Source organism: Manis javanica, chromosome 7 (genome assembly GCF_040802235.1).
Source record: "Manis javanica isolate MJ-LG chromosome 7, MJ_LKY, whole genome shotgun sequence".
Lineage (NCBI taxonomy): Eukaryota > Metazoa > Chordata > Mammalia > Pholidota > Manidae > Manis > Manis javanica.
Genome location: NC_133162.1, coordinates 6,795,356 through 6,813,699, shown reverse-complemented (window position 1 = coordinate 6,813,699; position 18,344 = coordinate 6,795,356). Strand labels below are relative to the sequence as shown.

At 59.7% G+C, this 18,344-nt stretch overlaps 1 protein-coding gene across 11 annotated transcripts in view; it reads right to left on the bottom strand.

Moving 5' to 3' along the window:
• Window positions 1-18,344, bottom strand: part of CTBP2 (C-terminal binding protein 2) — a 153,870-nt gene that overhangs the window by 5,118 nt on the left and 130,408 nt on the right. For all 11 annotated transcript variants that reach the window (XM_073240158.1, XM_073240154.1, XM_073240156.1 and 8 more), the window contains 3 exons: window positions 8,270-8,424; window positions 7,841-7,985; window positions 3,040-3,246 (listed from right to left, as the gene is read on the bottom strand). In XM_073240158.1, the coding sequence (XP_073096259.1) occupies window positions 3,040-3,246; window positions 7,841-7,985; window positions 8,270-8,424 (507 nt within the window). The remainder of the gene's footprint in view (window positions 1-3,039; window positions 3,247-7,840; window positions 7,986-8,269; window positions 8,425-18,344) is intronic.

Below are 18,344 nucleotides of genomic sequence, written 5' to 3'. Positions count from 1 at the left end.
AGAGAAGGTCCCAGTGAGCAAGTCCACGGCCCCCGCCGGTGCTTGGCGCTCCCGGCCCCAGCTGTGCTGCCTCCGTCGTTTCTGGCTCCGGGAGCCTGTGCTTGTCGTCCCCACTGGTGCGCGGACCCACGAGGCTAGAGGAACCGTACATACGCCCAAAGCCTGGTGGTGCACAAGGCCAGCACTAACCCCAGCCTCGGGGGCGAGGCCCAGTGCTTGCAGCCTGCACTGGCCATCAGCTGTTGTCTTGTGAAGTTCCTTTTAGGGACATTTTCAAACAAACCTAAGGAGAGAAGGTTCCAGCCTGCTCCATGTGTCCCTCCCTTGCCCCCAGCCCCCGCCCTTGGTGTTTCTCTCCCTACACCTTTTGTTCTTTTGTTTACACAGCAGGCTGCTTAACTTCAACTTCATTCACTGCCCTCAATGACTTAACAGGGGCAGTTCTCCTGCCTAATCACTGCTGGGCTTGCTCAGGGAAGGCGGGAAATGCCCACACTGACCAGCTCGGTCCAGCCTGAGAATAGATTGGTGTAGGGAACTGTGTGGGTCGAGCGGGGCACCTGAACCTCTCGGGCTAGTCCTCAGTGCAGGCTGGGCCCCTGCCTCATGGCTCTCTCCGGCCTGCAGCCCAGGCCCCCAGCCAGTTAGGGAGCCATGTCACCTAACAGGCAGGTCTCCCTGACTCCCAGTGGCTGTCATTTGCACAAACCCACCGATCCCCATAGATAGCACCTCCTGCTTCCCAGTTTTCAGCTTGAAAACAGAATGGTTTGATGCTTGAATTCAGAAGAGCACAGAATACATCTTCCTAAAACCATGGCTCAGATACGCAGGGAGGGCGAAGGGACCAGGGAAGACATACCTCCCCGCACAGGCAAAGCCCACCTGCGAGCAGTTTGGCGGTGGACTTTCTCCCCTCCTGCTGACTGTGACCTGACTGGGCGCGGCATAACAGCGCTAGGGTCTGGAGGCAAGCAGTACAGCTGTGGGGCCAGCAGCGGTGCCATCTCTTCATTCACTGTCATCTCTTGGACACAGTGAACAGGGACCACAGCCACACATGCAGTGAAGGGGCAGGGCAGCGGTGGCCCAGAGGACCCTTCCCAGCAATGGCTGCTCGGTGCTTATGCCCAGCATGCAACACTTTTCGTCCCCATTTTCCACAGGCCTCAGCCACCCTCCTCCCATGTCCTAAAACATCTAACGTGAGAGTGCCAAGCCCAAATTTCAACACCAGCGTGCTGGCTGTGCTTTGGGTAACTCACAAACCTTAATCCTTTTTCACTGGCTTCTAGGTTAACCACGAGATTTTCCTGAGTAAAATTCGTACAACCTAATGATTTAACTCTGTTACCGACTTCAGAATCAAAACGCAGCCTTGGAGGAGAACCCAAATGGCTTTGCCTTAAAAAAATATACTGTGACCTTTGGCTGGCTTTCCCTTCTGATTCCCGTACACGTTCCAGCCTGGGGGCTGTCCTTGGGCCCCATCGCACGGCCCGCGCAGGCTGGGGTCGCCCTCAGAATCCCTCCCATCCCGGTCCCTCCCCTGTGGTGAGCTGGGCACGGGGAGCCCTCATCTCACTCCAGGTTCTGCGCTGCTCGGCCGCGCTGCAGGCAGAGGCGGCCTTCAGCCCCGAGCCGCACGGTGGCAGCCGCGGGTACAGGCAGAGCTGCTCCTGCCTTGGCTCTGCCCACACTTCGGATGGCTAAGGAGACACCTGAAGAGGTTCCGAGGACAACACATTCGGAGTGCATGGGGAACAGGCCTCGAAGGGCAGAGCCCAGGCTACGCCCCCAGAAGGACCTGCTCTGATGGCTGGAGTCAGGAGCCACCGCGAGGCCAGAACCCACCCGAGGCCAGAACCCACCCGAGGCCCCTGCAGAGGGCTGAGGATGCGTGGTGGCGTGGGAGCCATCTAGAGCCGCTCGCCTCGGTGCCCAGGCAGGAAACAGCAAGGGCGTCAAAGGGAAGACGTGCTCCTCCGTGAGGAGCCAGAAAGAACAGCTTGCCTGGTGTGACCACCCGACAGCTGAGGGGTAAGACCCTGGGCGCTGGGAAGATGTGTGCCTGGAAGAGACCCAGCTCCTGCCTCGTTCAAGCGGGCACCTGGGTCCCCTAAGCAGGGACTTGCGGGGTGAGGAGGCCCTGGGCCATCCCGGAGGTCCTGACCCTCGGGTTATCGGGAACACAGACCCAAGCTAAGGGGTACAAGACAACTCGGAGAGCCTTCTGGAAGCCAGGACTGGCACCGACCGCCCCACCTGCCTGCTTCTCATGCCTTCGAGCCCTAGCGGCAGCCTCTGTATATCACTCCACTACCAATTCACATGTTGGGAAACTGAGGCAGAGAGCCCAAGTCATTTTCTCAGGGTCACTGAGCCACTGGGTGGTGGGGCTGCGATTCACCCTAACAAGCAAGGTGCCCTCCTGTATGCGACACGGGGGCCCGTGCTACTGCCGGCTGCAGCGCCAGGCGCCGCCCACCATGGCTCCCCTTCTCTTGGAGGCCTGCCCCGGGCCCTCCCAGGGCTGCCAGCTGCATCGCACTCTGAACAGCCAACTCCAGGAAGACCCCCTGTCCTCACTCCCACGTGAGTTTTCCAAGCAGATGACCTGACCATGCCACTGTCCAGCTCAAAACCCTTCAGGAACTTGTGGCTGCTACTCTGGTCTGTCACCTGGGCTTTGCCCACTGCCCAGCTCTCCACTCAGCCACTAGCCTCTTGGAGCCCCCGAGCCTGCCTGGTCTCCAGTGTACTTCCACCCGGCCCCTGCCCAGGGCAGCTGACGGGCACAGCCCCTTCCTATTGTTTGCAAGCTGAGAATGCCACGCTGCCTCCTCGCTACTTGCCCTGCAGCCCCTTCTTGCAGAAGCTGCCCAGACCTTACCGCTGGGCAAGTTCCCCAACTGCACCCCACCAGGCTCAGCGCGGGTGGCTGGCCCTCCTCGGGCTGATGGTGAACCCGTCTCGTAGGTTCTGGTGCAGCAGAGCCCCGCTCCCAGAGGTGGGCCGTGGGAGGGACAGCGCACCTACCGAAGCCGATGAGGCCCAGCGTCTCCCCGCGGATGCGGGCTGCTCCCGAGGCCACCTCCCGGATCTGCTCGACACTCTGCACCCGCGTGCCTTCCCGCAGCGCCTGGTACAGCCACGTGTTCCGCCGGTACAGGTTAAGGATGTGACAGATGGTGGAATCCGCCGTCTCTTCCACTGCCGCAGACGGGATGTTGCACACAGCGATCCCTGGGAGGGACGAGCACAGGGTCTGCGATGAGAAGCCCAAGTCGTGTGGGGACGTGCAAGGCCCCTGTCCTCCCAGCTGAGGGAGGGAGGTGGTGAGGCGGCCCGTTCCGCTGCTGACTGCATGTGGGACCCCGGGCAGGTCAGGGCCTCCCAGGCCTGCTTGTCCCCCAGGGGACCCTCTGGCTCTGACGCTCAGGGGCCTCCGTCCCCATCAGGGACCAAGATCCAGGCCTTGGCTCCCCACCAGCCCAGCCGGGGGTCTGAGCAGCTTCCACCCAGGCCCCTGCTGACCCCACGGCAGCCCACCCCGTGCTTCCAGGCCCTGGGTCTCTGGGAAACCAGTTGGGGGCAGCTGGGTGGGGGTGAGGTAGCTGCCCCGACCTCCACCTGCATACAGTGCCGAGAAGCTGGGATCTGCCCCCAGCGCCCTCATTCCGAGGGTGGGCCTGCAGCAGCAAGCAGCCGGTGTGCAGAGCTGGTCCCCACGGGCCACAAGGTCCAGAAGACCAAAGACTCCTCGCAATGACCTCCAGGACCCCCTGGGGCTCTGCTGGGCGCCAGCCTGTTGTTTTATGGTATTTTGATAATCTGATAGCATGAACGTGTTACTACTCGTCTTTAAAAAAGTCAAGACAGAAGACTCAAAAACCAACACCTTCACCCCAACATGGGCATATGGTCTGGGCCAGAGCAGAACTGGGGTCTGAATCCAGCTCCATGTTAGTTAAGCCCCAGTCTCCACCCCTCCCTGTCTGGCAGGGAGAACAGAATCAAAAGTCTTCTGGGTGGGGAGGTTAAGGCTCCACAGGATAACAGGTAAGGGGGCCACCAGTGCCCCTGCACAGGGGGCCGGGTGCTGACCTTCCTGGGTGCGACGGTGTTTTGGTCACCACACTTGGGATGGGGTGCAGGGGTGCAGGTATGCAAAGGGCCAGGCTGGGAGCAGCCCCTCCCTGCTGCCCAGCAGGCCTTGAACCAGCCCGCTCCCCTGGTGAAGGCTGGGATGCAGCACAGGGCAGAGGGCCTCACCAGGATGGCACCCACAGCCAGGGCTGGGGGGGCTTGGGAGCCAGGCTGGGGTCTGCCAGGCAAGCAGCTTTCTGTGGGGAGAGAGGTATGTGGGCAACACACTGGCCCAGTTCAAACAGCTCCCTTTTAATCCCAGGTCTGGGACCCCAGGAAGGACACCCGGGACACAGGGCTGGGCCACTGCGCTCCACAGGGTGGGAGTGGGACCAGCCGTGCTCAGCACTTCCTTTCCGTGGCTGCCCAGAGGCCCAGAGAGGCCTGGGGCCTCAGGGCCCTCAGGACAGACAGGCTGGAGGGAAAGCAGCCACAGCACGTTGTTCCACTCACCCCACTGGCCATGCCACCTGCCAGGGAACAAAGTGCTTTATGAAGATCTAGGCTGACAAACTTCCCATGACGTGGGGTCAGTAATCCTGCAGAACACCCACAACGTGGCCTAAACAAGGAATCTGGGCTGGCCCAGAAGCCACGTATTATTGCACTTTGTATACGAGGGGGCAGATGCTACATGTAGGCTTAAGAAACTCTCTTGGCAGCTGGGAAAATTTTCATCCCTCTGAGGGACTTGATTTGTTTTGACTGAAGCCCAGTGGGAAGACCCAGCAGGTGAACAGCGGAGCTGGGATGAGACAGACAGGACGATGCTGAAGTGAGAATGTGCAGGTCCCAAGAGATGAAGCAGCTCAACCCAGCAGAGGAGGAAGGACTGAGATGGGTACCTCTCACCCTTCACAGCGGAGCCCTGAAATTTAGCCTCCTGGCTCGGGGGTGGCTTGGAGAGCCTGAGCCCAGGACCAGGGCTGGGCTGCACAAGGAGTGGGGGTGCTGCTGGCCAAGCCTGGGATGGTCCTGCCCTGAGGGCAATGGCACCTTCTTCCAGAAAGGTGGACCTTGAGGTGGAACTTTCTCGACGATTCTCCAGGTCAGTGGTGTGTCCCACCTTCAGGGGGAATTCTCCAAATGCTGTGACCAGCTCCTAGCAGCACAGAGCAAAACCGCCAGCGTCCACAGAGCCAAGGGCCTGAGCCCAATAGCTGAGCCACCGTTTCTCCTCTGGTGCCTGCTGGCTTGGCTATAATCCCTTCTGGACTGGAGTGGACTGCAAACCAGCACACAGGAGCTTGCTGGAAATGCACCCACCGTGAGAGCACTCAAGGGGTTCTGGCAGCCTCTCCCCTGCTTGTCCCTCCTGGTTCTCAGGGAGACACTGCAGGCAGAGGGGTCCCTACCTGCTCCAGGTACTGTCCCCACCTCCGACAGCAGGTCAAGGGTTACCGTTTCCAGAGCCTCTTGCCCATCATCTCAGGGCCAGAGGTGCAGTGCCCCGGGCCCCTGAAGGCTCCAGGCAGGGCTCTGGTGCGCTCCGCAAAGGGAGCGGCCCTCCGGGGACCACCCCCCAGGGGGGCGCGCCCGCAGCCACTGCCATCTGTCACTGCAGAAGGTCTGCTGATGGGGTATCTGAAGTGCGCCTGGAGACAAAGGACAGCTGGACAAAGGCCCCTTTTCCATTTCTCGATTCCACATGTGAAAACTGCACTTTCAAAAGGCCCAGCAATGTTTTCCAGGCAGCTCCTTTATCAGACGGGACAAGGACCAATGCAGATACCGCCCCGGACAGCCCTGTTGTATTTCCCAGCTTGCACACGCTAGCTGCCCCCTGTGGGCTGCGGGGTCTGCGGCCCTCCAGCCCCCAGAGCAGGCGTACCGCTGAGCAAGCTGGGTGCCTTGTGTTGTTGGGACGTGAAGCCCTGTCTGCACAGTGAGCTTCTGCAAGTGGGAACACAAGGCGTCACCAAGACCCTTCCCCGACTCCCTGTAAAGACCTGCTGGTTCCCATCAGGGACGCTGGACAGTAACACCTCCCACAGTGCAGGGCCGCAGTGTGCCAGGTGCTAAGGGGCAGTCATGCTGCGGAAACAGGAAGGTGTGGGCAGGGGAATGCATCTGAGAGCCTCTGGGGGCACACCACCACTTCTCTGTCCATTCAAGCTTGGATTTCAGCTCTACCAAGTGCACAAAGAACACTTGTTTTCAAACAAAAATATTCTTGTTGGTGCCAGGGAAAAATAGAAAATTATCGTTTATATTAGATATGCTTTTGAAGACTCACATCCTCCCAAGTTTCTTTGTTGCAACAAAGAGGAGCTCAGGGACACAGAGGCAGGAAGCAGGCACCTGGGGCAGATGCGGGAAGCCATCACCTCCCCAGGCCCATGAGTCTGGAATCTTCTCCGGTCCAGGGCCAAATAAGCCCCGAGTGGGGATGGATGGCGCAGCCTGGCCAGGGGGTCCAGAAAACCCAGCTCCACCCTCTGGGCCGCCTGCCGCACAGCTCCTCTCCTGCACGGGGAGGGGAAGAATGGCATCCGAGGGAATGGGTATCTCTGCCTTCTTTGGGGTTCACCTGTGTGGCAACCCCAGCCTTCTGTTCCCACACTCCCAGACCACACGTCCCTTTGCAGAGAGCCTGGCACCGTCATGGAGAATCAGGCCGGACTCAGCACTAGACAGGCTCCACCACAGCCGGCCGGGCACTCTGCTCCTACCCTGTTGTTCAGGGATCTGGTGCTGCCCCAAATCACAGCGGGGGAACTAACCAGCAAGACAAACCCCAGATCCTCACTCAGAACCCCAAGCCAGGACCTCGGGAGAGGATCTGGAGCTCTCTGGTTTCCTTGGCTAAAAGAGAGCAGGCGGCCACCTGTAGGCTGCGGCCACAGCTGTCAGGTCCTATGTCACTCTCAGCTGTGACACCCAGCTCACTGTGCCACGCATGGCACACCCAGCCTGTCCCCGAAACACTGGGGCCCATGGGAGCTGAGGCTGCCTCGGTGGGCAGGGCAGGGGGATAAATCACAGGCCCATGGACGAGGCTGGGGTGGAGGGGTCATGAAGGCCTGCGTTCCTAGACACCGAGGCATCCTCAGCGACCTTGTGCCACCTCACACGCCCAGGGGCAGGGCTGGCAATTACAGTAACAGAGCAAGATCCTTGACCAGAGGCGCGTGTCTCGAAGGACCGCTCGGCCCCTCCCAAAGACAGCAAGTGCTCTGTGCACACGCAGCCCCCACCAGTGCCGGGAAAGGAAGGCCACACCGCCATGGCTTCCTCAGGGTGTCTGCAGCCAGCGGGGAGGAAAGCAACTGCCAGCCCCACCTCTGCGTGTCTGCTTCTTCTGGAAGCCCCTAAAGGCAGGGCTGGACACAGGGTGCTGGGCAGTGGTCCACCTGCCCCGGTGCAGAGACTGGCAGCTTGCTGGGTGGACAGCAGTCCTTGGAAAGATGGCTCCAGCCCAGGACTGAGAGGGACCCAGAAACAGGGCCTTGCCCACCCCAGGAGCCCTGAGCTGTACACCCAGCACAGGTGTTTCAGGGTGGCCCCACTTACAGGGTGCCCTCTGCAGGGAAGGCCTGAGGCTTGTCTGGCTTCAGGTCTTTTCCCGAATGAGATGGGCCAGCCTGGCCGGTGCAGACACCAAGGCGGGGCCTCTGAACCCAGCGGGCACACACCTACCTATGTATTGGTAGGAGGGCCGCTCTGTAGCCTTGGAGGCGGAGGAACTCACCGAGCTCGCCGGCGGCCTTGATGTCGACGTTGTCATAGCCGCTGCCTATGCGCACGATCACTCGCAGGGCCTTGAACTTCTCCAGATCCTCCCGGGTGAGCGTGATGGTGTGGTACATCATGGCCCCCACAGCCTCGTTCAGGACCTGCGGCGGGCAGGCAGGGCACAGGCTGGAGGCCCTCGCTCCTGAGCCCGCAGGTTTGGGAGAGCGACTGGCTAAGGACGTGGTCTAGCGTGACAGCTCCCCCAGGAGGAGTGTGGCCTGTGGGTGACACGACAGGAAGAGGGGAGGGGCACAAGGAGGGGGGGTCTGGGTGGAGGTGAGGCACTAGCCGGGAGGGCCCTGTGGGCGCAACGAGGGAGGCGCGGAAGCACAGCACAAGCCCCGGGGGGCCAGCCAGGCCGGGGGTGTGGGGGGGCCCCTCCCACCTTCTCGTGGATCTCCTGAGTGGACTGTGCATCACAGAAGGCCACGGTGGCCAGGTCCTTCAGGATGGGCATCTCCACGGTGCAGTCTCTGCCGTCGAGCAGTGCCACCAGAGGGCGGGGGTGCAGGGGGCCGTTCATGATCTGGGGGCGGATACCTGCAGGGAAGGGAGGGCTCGTTGGGTGGGCGACCAGGCCTGTCCCATACGTGCAGGACAAGGCAGGGCCAGGTCCCCCCCAAACCTTCGGCAGTTCCTGGTTAGGCCTCCACCCGACGCCATCTACACCTGTCAGGACTGCAGAACCCAAGGGTCCCCACAGAACTCCCTATTTTTCTGGCTGCCCTGGGCTCAAAGGCCACAAGGTTACTAGGTACCACAGTGCAGTCCATTTGACCACAGGTCAGATGTGTCTGCTGGGCCTGTCAGGGGTGGGGGTGCAGGTGGGCCCTGGGCCTCCACAGGCACAGCCGACAGGAACCACCGTGGAGGGAACTCCATCTGTACATGGACCTTGGCCAAGGGATCTGTTCAAGCCCACAACTGCTGCTGCCACCCACCTGCCTCCAGACCATGACCGAGGCCCACAGACCTCTGAGGCTCGTGGCTGCCCTGAGGCTGGAGCAGCTGCCTCCTTGCGGCCCCTCTGCCGCTGCCCAGCACCACTGTCCCTCCAAACAAATGTGAGGGGGTGAAATGCATGGGAAGGCCATGCCCCGGCCTTTCCTGGAGGAACCCCTGGTGGAAACAGGTGCCCTGGGCACACCCGGAGCCCCTCACCCGGGCTAGTCCCAGCGGCGGGGAGACGTGTGTGAGGGCGAGGGCTTGCCAGGCCTTGGGGGAGCCAACAGAACCTCTCAAGAGGAGCACGGAGTGAGCAGTGCTCAGGTACCAGGACAGTCCGAGCAGTCACGTGTCCGGGTGCTACCCGACCAGACGAAGGACAGCTGTCCCCATGGCTTGGCGTACAGGGCAGGCCTGGTTCTCCTCAATGCTGCCCGAGTGCAGCTTCTCCAGCTGCTCCAGACAGCATGGCAGTGTGCAGGCTGCTCAACAGAGCCGGGGTGATGCCTCTGACCCCAACGAGGGGGAGGAAGGCCTGTCCTCTTCCGCAGGGACGTGTGCACACTGGGCGGATGCACAGGCACCCCCTCCCGGGGGACCTGGAGGCGGCACTTCCCCCAGCAAAGCTGGTCCTTCAGATCTGCTCACTGGAAGGTTTCTGATTTTGTAGCCACCCCTCCAGACCACCCACCCCTGGGCCTCAGGAGGGACTGAGGGGTCACGTGCCCGGACGGCTGGGTCGCGGCAGTACCGCCTTCTCACCAAAGCAGGTGCCCTTGGTGCCAGAGATCACAAGCAAAGAGAGCTCTCCGTGCGCCCTTCGCTTCCAGAGAGCCAGGCCACCTCTCATAGTGGCTGCTGCTCCAGGGGGCCTTTTTTTCTTCTCTACATGGAATCTGCTTGTCCCCTTCTATGGTGTCCACAATGGGCCACCGGGCTTACTTGGGCTCCGGCGGCCCCTGCTAGGAGTGTGTGTGTGATACTGGGGTCAGCTGGCCTTTCTGTGACTGCAAGGCGAGGGGCGCAGGCCCAGCAGACTCAAGCAAGAGCTGCTTGCCCAGGATGCGGTCATTTGCCTGGCCTCTGCCTCTTGGCCAGAAGCCTCCCTAAAGGGGTCCTTTCTTGGCGGCCAAGAAATGGCCAGTGGTTGCGGCTGGTTGGGGCCCCAGATGTGTGTGACAGGCTCATTCCTCGGGTGGCCACATACTTCAAGAAGCAGCCAGAAGGGAAACGCCCTGCCTGGGGCTCATCCCCGTCCCCATCAGCATTGCATGCAGTGGGGGTAGGGGGTGCCTGTGTGGGGGGGGTGGCCCTGCAGTGGCCTCTGCCCTGACAGCACTCCCCACCACAGCTGCAGCCCCTGGGACTGTCATCTCTTTGAACACAGAGCAGAACAAACGCTTTCATCCTGGCCTCAGGAGACGGCACGCGCAGGCCACCTCTGGGCAGCCCCGTGACCCCCCCCAGGCTGAGGCCTTTCCAGCCCACAAGGGGCAGCCAGCTCCTGCCGCCTCCCCAGGCCCTGAATCCCCAAAACAGAGCATCTGTGACACCGAGCCCCGGCTGATGCAGGGACAGGCACTCACCCACCCCACATCCTCAGCAGGCGGGGAGTGGGCACCAGGCCATTTGTTCGGGGGCCAGCCAGCCCCCCACCAGCATTCCCCTTGGCCCACCTGGGAAGTCTGTCCCATGAGAGGCCGAGGGGGATGTGTGCAAATGGGGAGGAGGCTTCCCCAAAGATCAAGAGGGCCGTCTTCAGATGGGACCCCTGCAGACCCTCCCTCGCCCCCAATCCATACATATTAAGATGCAGAAAGGGAAGCGAGGAAGCAGTAATTTCACCCAGAGTCCTATCCCTCTCTGTCCATCTCTGAGGTACCACGTGTAACCGACAAGGAAGAAGCCCCTTCCAGAGTGGGGGGCCCATGTCAGAGGGAGCGGCTGACAGGTGAGGCTGCGGTGCCGACACGGAGTGGCCAAACCGAAGCGCCTCCTCCGCCCAGAGAGCAGCGAGCCAGCCAAACCCCAGGGGGCCCGCTCTCTCCTTGGAGTCTTCCCCCTCCCAAGCCCACGGTGGGACTTCCACGGGCACATCAGGCCTGGAGCATGTGGGCAGATGTGCTGACTTGCCCCAGGCTGCCCCTCTCCAGGGTGAGGGACACCCTGGGGCTTCATGCTAGCAGAAGGAGTAATCATTCAGTGTTTGCAGAGTTCATGATCACGGTAAGAAATCCAAGTTGTTAATTGGAAAGCAACCAGAGGGAGATGACTGTGGGCACAAGGCGGACACCTAGAGCATCCCAGGGGCCGCCAGCACAGGGTGTCCATCCACGGCTTCCGTGCCGGAACGCTGTTACCTGGGAAACAAACTCCAGGTTGCCTAGCGATCGCCTCTCTCCCTGGTCTGGGTAGCCTTGTCTTTGGTGAAACCTGCCCTTTGCCCTCGTTCAGGCCAGGCATGCAGAACCCAGCTGAGGCTGGTCCGTGAGAACCATAGGCTCCCGCCGAGTCGCCAGGCTGTGATGCTGGCTGCAAGGCCTTTACAGCAGGCAGGCGGTGCCCACCCACGGGGCTGTGTAGGAGAAGGATGCCCACGGGGGTCAGCTGAGTGAGGACAACTGGGTGGGCGGTGGGCGCGGGTTAGATTCCAAGGTGTCCTGCGCGAGAGACTGGGCCCACAGCAGCCCAGTGTGGGAAGACAGCCAGGTTCTTTAAGGGGTCCACGCGAGACCCCCAGTACTGAGGATGACAGAGTTTAACTGGGCCACTGGCAAGAACTGCTTCTATCAAGAACAGGACCACGTTATCGACGACCCCTCAGCCCCAGAAGGGACAGCCCACCTGCACACCAGGAATTTACTGAAGCCACCCTGCTCAAAGCCTGCGGTGTCTCCAGTCCTGCTGGAGTCCGGGGTGGAGGTCCCCACAAGACCCCAGGGAACGGTCGGGGGAGATCAAGTCACAGACAGACTTTTCTTCCTCTCTCATGTTAACTCACACATCTTTCGTGGTTCTGACAATTTGAACAACTTTTAGTATATGAGAATACAATTGACACGCTATGGATTTAGATCCACCCACATACACTAAGATGCCACATGACCCTCTAAGGGACTATGGGAAACGCAGTACCAGCACAGGGGCTGTCCCCACGCCTGAAGGAGTCCCCTATTTCCTATTTCCTCTACAGGCAGGGGAATTCGGGGAAGAAAGCAAGGCACAATGTTTAATGAGAATTCGCTAAAAACCAGGGTTCATAACAATAAGCTAGGCTACCAATTACTGGACACTAAGCAAACCCCTAGACTGACAAGAACCCCACAATGTCTCTCATTCCCATTTCAGTCAGGGAGGCGGAGCTGAAGTGGACCACACACACCACATCGAGGAACAGGGGAACAATGACAGCCACCTCACGCAGGGCCAGGGACCCAGCAAAGCCCAAGGACCACCTCTTGAGGAGGATCGGAGGGTCCTGGTAGCCTTCCAGCCAAAATGACTGATCCTTTTCTACAGTCTCCCTTCCCACCAATGCGCTCACTCATCTTCTCCATTACAGAATAATTCTAGCTGCGATTGGACACGTCATGGAAAATATATCAGTGCATCACTGTCCAGTGTGAACTTTGCAGGGCAAAAAGCTGGGCCAGCTCCCCTGGTGTCAGTTACTTGCTGGTGTCAGGCCTGCCTCTGCATAAGCAGGGATGCACCCACCACCAGGGACGCAGTGCCCCAGCTCGAGGCCAGCCCTGACACCTGCCCCTGGGCCTGCTATGGCTCAGAGCTGCAGATGCACAGAAACTGTGAAATTTTGATACTCAGTGGAAAACAAAGATGACACCAGGCTGACGTGAAGTTTTGTCACGAATGGCCAGCTGTCCAGGGAATGCCAAGTGCAAAGGCCTCACAGATTCCAAGGGAGAAAGGGAGGGTCCCCAAGGGGAACATCGGTAACACTGGCAGCTTTCTGGCCACCCGGCCTCGATGCCATTTTATTTGCACACCACCACCAGATTTCTTCTTGGGAGCGGCTGCTTCCCAGGTGACACAGGCTGCCGGGGCTGCTGTCAGCCGAATGGGAGGTGCCCCCTGCGCAGAGCGACCGAGGGGGCCAAGAGTTTGATCAGGCCACACAAGCTGCCTTGGAGAAGTTCTGAGTCTCACTTCCTGGCTTTCCTGGACACCCTACAGAACCATGCATTGTTTTTAAAGGTCTGAGCTGGTTTCTGTTGCTTGCAACTCAAGGACCAAACTGCCTCAGGGACATAATTTTGCTACTTTCAGGATGTTAGGAATTGAGCGTTTCACCCCAAACCAAAGCAAAAGTGGCGGCAGTCACGTCTGACTAAGCAGGCAAAGGCCTCTGTACTACAGAAGCATCCTGACACCACAGGAGCCTGGGATGACCGTCACACGTGTGACTTATTCCCTGCTTGGCTGGGGCTGCCCCTCGAGGCCCCAAGGCCGCACAGCAGGGCTGGGACCACCAAAGGGTAAGGACTTGCCAGAGCAGCCTGAACTCATGCAAAGATCTTCACTGTTGCTCAGGGGTCTGAGGGCACAGACCTCACAGGTGGGACCCAGCTGGGGGCCTCTGGGCCAGCACCAGCTGTCCTGGCAGCTGACACCAGAACCAGTACCTGGGAAGGCCTGGGACTCATGCACAGGTCTTAGAAAGATCTGAGACAAAATGCACTGTGCTGCAGCATGCTTAGCAAGAGGCCCAGAGCCTCCGAACAGGTCACTGGCTCCCTGGAGGTATGAGAAGGCAGCGTGCATGGCTCCCATCCTCATGCAGGTGTTCAAGGTCGGTACGAGAGACGCAGCCGCACAAGCCCAGAGGTCCAGAACGGGCGGGAAGGGATACCTCAGACCACTCCACAGGGGTCTGATTGTGTCCCCACCACGCAAACACTGTTTCCTTGTAAACACAGCTGCTCCCTAATTAAAAGGCCACTTCCTGCAGGCCAGCGTGGCCCAACCCTCCCTCACAGGCTGGACTCAGTAAGACCAATTTCTGGAAGGCCAGACACCAAATCAGCCCAATGGTCTGGTAAGGGGCATGCCTCACAGGCTTGCACTGCTGCTATCTACAGCTGGAACTCACGACTGGGCCAAGCTGAGGCCAGATGCTGAGCTGGGGACAGAAACGATCCCCACCTGAGACGTGGCTGTGTGGAGGAGACCCCAGGCTACCCTGGCCCATGGAGCTGCGGACCCTGCCCAGCAAGAGGGCTCTGGAGCCTCGTGTCGAGGGGAGAGACACCTCCCTTGCTTTGTGAACATGTTTATCCACATAATAAAACCTGCTCTGAACCATCAGACACAACAAACATTCTGGAGTTGGCTGGAGTTTGTTCAGAAAGCAGGTCTGGAAAGTGGGCAAGGCCCTGTGCTGTCCCCTGGCCTCCAGAGACCCTGGGACAGGGCCGCCCCCACGGCCGCTGCCCTGGCCTTTCGCGAGGACAGCCTGCTCCAGACAAAGGTGAGCGGGTGGTTCACAGTGGCTTCAAGGTGGTGAGTGATTCCCAATAAAATGTGTGCTAAGTGTGACACTATTTTAAGGTGTTAAAAAAAAAAAAAAAGACGCAGTGACCACCGGCAATCTGTGTTTCTGCACCACTGGCTGCCGTGTCATCTGGCAGAGCGCTTCTCTCTGTGGTGTCCCTGGGCAGCTCTCCCAGGCCAAGGGAGCTGCGTCCACTTCCTCCCCACCTCTGGGGCGGTCTGGGACACAGCCCAAGCTGCAGTTTGACTCTGAAATCTCACTAATGTGCAGATCTGCAGTGCCCACAGGGTGGGGCACCCCAGGAACCTCGGCACCAAGGTGTCTGGGTAGAGGCGATGACCAGGAACAGTGGGTGTACGTATGGTCTGCAGGCTGGGGACTGACGGCAGTTCTGGCTGTAGGGCTCGTGCACAGCATGTGTCCTGGAGGAAGTAAAGGTCAGTTACATGATGTGAACACTGGTTATCGGCCTGCTTGCTGGCCTTCACAGGCTAAGGCTGCCCTCTCTGAAGTGTTCCCCCAGACCCGGGTCCATCCTCACTCATGTCCAATTCCTACCACCAACCAATAGGCTCTGACACGCGGGGACCTGGTGTCACAGAAACACAATACACCACCACTTCTCAATTCCTGGGCTTATGACAGACATCACTAATCGATCCCGGCACTGTTAGCCTCAGAGTCCCTATTGACCCCAGTGTCCTAGAAAGCTGTCCTGCAAGGCTAGTTGACATCTATCTGTCCGCCGTGCTTGAGCAAGCCCAATCCTCTCTTGGACTGGGTAAAGGAAGGTGAAGGTCAGTGTTCCACACGTGGCACGAACACTGTGAGTGTAGAAAGGAGCAAGGAGATGTAGGGAGGCCCCAGGGGACGGATGCAAAGGCCCACCAAACAGAGCAGACCATGGTGGGCAGCGGGACCCCCTGTGCCACCCTCCAGGCCTGTGACCAGGGGCCCCATGACCTCCTCAGTCACTCCAGGACTGTGCCCTGCTCTGCAGAGGAGGGGAAGAGACTGGGCTCCCTGGCAGGTGCCCTGGTTTACCCGTTTCCTTTGCAGTGGAGGGTCCCGGCTGTGCCTGGTGCTGCTGACAAGGGCTGTGGTGATGCCACTCCCTCTGTGGCTTTAATGCTCTCTCCACGAGGAGGAGCCCTTGACCCCTGGCCTCAGACTTTGCTCTGAACACCAAGTGGCAGAAGCCAGGCTGCCTCACCTCCAAGGCTGGGCTGCAAGAGGGGGCTCTGGGCGGGCACGGTGCTTACCAGATCTACACTGGAGCCTGGGATCTGCCTGTTGAGGTGCCTGGGAGGAAGGACTGAGGGGCAAGAGGCCCGACTGTCCCAGCCGAGGCTGGCGAGGCCACCGAAGACCGGCCAGCCACAGCTGAGCTCCAGGCTGCCTGTGCACCAGAAGTGCTGGAGTGACACGCCAGGCAACAATAGCTAAATGATGCGCTCAGGAAGGCAGGCCAGCGTGGTCAGAGCCCAGGGTGTGCCCGGGGACCGAAAACAGCAGAGATGCTGCAGAAACCCCTGGAAGCTCGTCCCCAGGTCTTGCCAAGGCAGACCGAGGCTCTGTTCTCTTAACTCAGAAACAAGGGACCCCATAGGGGCCGGGCTGGCCTTCTGCAGGGTCAGTGCCCCAGGCAGGGATGGAGCTGTGGACAGCTCGGTAACGGCTCCCGTCACCACAGGCATCCGTGGGCACGCACGGGCCCTTTCTCCTTCCTTTACTGACAGGTGAGCCTGCTTTTTACCCCCCGCAGCCTCCAAAGGGCCCTTGTCCACAGCCAGGCCAACAGAAGGCTTGAGGACTCTGGCGTGGCCTTGGGGGTGCCTCTCACTTTCTCCCTGGGACACCCTAGAACCTGTCTATTGCTAAATATCAGGGTCAGGTCACTTGCAGCCTGTGTCCTAAGTCTGTCCCTTCTCTGGAAGGGAGCTTTTCCACACGCCCACAGGTGGGATGCCGGGGCCTGGGGGGAGGGGCGCTGGGCCTGGAAGGGCGACAGGGGCCACGGGGCACCCGGTGGGCAAGCAGCTGCTCTGTGGACAGAGCACGGGCCAGCTAATCCGAGCTCAGCAATGTCCCGTACCGAGCCTTCTAGGACCATGCCCAGCAGTAAACCATTTAACTCAGTCCTGTCCGAGGGCAAACCCCAAGCCAGGTGCTGGAAAAACAGCAGGAATTAAGGACAAGATAGAACCACCTGGCTTCCAATTAGCGCTGGAGAGCAAGACCGAAGCACTGTCACTGGGGATGGCGGTGCCTCCCTGCGTGTGGTACTACCAGGTAGGAAGAGACCCTGGCACAGACGCTGCACACACAGCCTCCCCTCTCCTCACGCCGGGGCACCAGCAGCTGAACACACACTGCCAAAGTCCGGTTCTTACACCAAGCTGGGGCTATACCAAGAACCACTGCTTTGCACATGTTAAAGGGTGAATGGTAGAGGTGTGTGAGTTACAGCTCAGCAAAACCCAGAGGAAAGAATGTGAGTGTGGGGAAATCTGGCCTCACCAGGCCTTCTCAGCCCCTAGGGGTGACCCACACTAAGGGGCTCCCCAGGCCAGGAGTGCACCACCGTGGGGGCTGGCTTTAAACCAGCCCTCGGCTCTGATTTTAGCTTTATCTGCAACATCAGTTGGAGGCCCCACTGACGGTCACAGGAACACCTTATAGGTCGATAAGCTCTTAAATAAAACATGCATCTTAAGGAGTCATGGCCCTCCGAGTGAGATCTCTTGGGCCACCTCCCTTGGAGCTTGGGTAACAGCTGAACAGAGAGCTGGCTGAGCAGGCGGCTCACAGGATCTCACAGCCCCACTAAGCAGCTGAGCAAGGCTGATGTTCTCAGAAGCCCAGGCCACTGCCCCAAGGTGATGGCTGCTAACCCAGTGTGTGTTAACCGCCCTGTTAGCTCACACGCACTTGTATGGGGGACAGGCCACGGAGCAATGTCTAGACTTGTGGGAACCACAGCATCTAGTTCAAAAAAATGTAGAACTTCTGTACCTCCAGCAAGACAAGCATTTGTTGTCACTTTAACTGGCTCCTTAGACCAACCCAGGGAAACTGTCCCCCGCGGCCTGAACTGTGCAGTGTCCAGATCACACCAGGGACCTTGAACAGAGGAAAGCGACAGATACTTTTCCTTTTTCTAACAGAGATTAAAAACAAAACACAAGAACCATTTAGTACTTGCTGAAATCATTCTCCTGGGGACACTCATGTGGCTCCACGGGCTGTTGGGAGCCCAGACACCCTCTGCCCTGCCTGCACCTTCTCTGGGGTAAGCTCCTGCCCCACCACCACCCTAGGGGAGCCCACCGTGTTCCTGGGGGGCCCCTCCGCCCTGAAGCAGCCGCTGCCAGTGCAGAGAGCAGGTGCCTTCTCCCAGGGACGGGCTGAACACCACCCACTCAGACCTTCCTATTCGACTGGGCCTGAGAGACCACGAAGGACCTCACGTGAAACCAAACAGCGCTGTGGGTCATCATTTCTGTGGCGAAGCGGCAAGGCTGTGGGGTCCTGCTTTTGTTTTGGTAAAATGTGATACATGTTCTGGAGTTCCCCCAAGGCCAGCCTCATGTGGGTGATTCCTGGGCACCACAGGACCAAGCATGGGATGGCGGCACATTGCCTGGGTGCAAGGGCTGAAGATACCTGGGCTGATCCCCAGGTATGAGGAGCTGCTGGCTTCCTGTCCAGCTGAGGTTACACAGCTCACCTTCCTGCTCCCCAGAGTGGGGAACAGTCCCTGCAGGGGCAGGTGATGGGTATCTCACACACGCTGCGCCTGTTGCCGGGGACCACACGTCCTCTGAACCTCGTTTCCAACAAAGGGCTCTTACGGAGCCCTCGGGAGCTCATCCTCCCCTGGCTGGGTGTGAGCGGAGGCCTGATGGTCTCACCAATACCCTTATGGCCCCTGGCAGCTCCTCCGAGGCTGCCCAGGAGACAGATGGGCCTCAGGCCGTCACTGAAGACCACAGCTAATAAA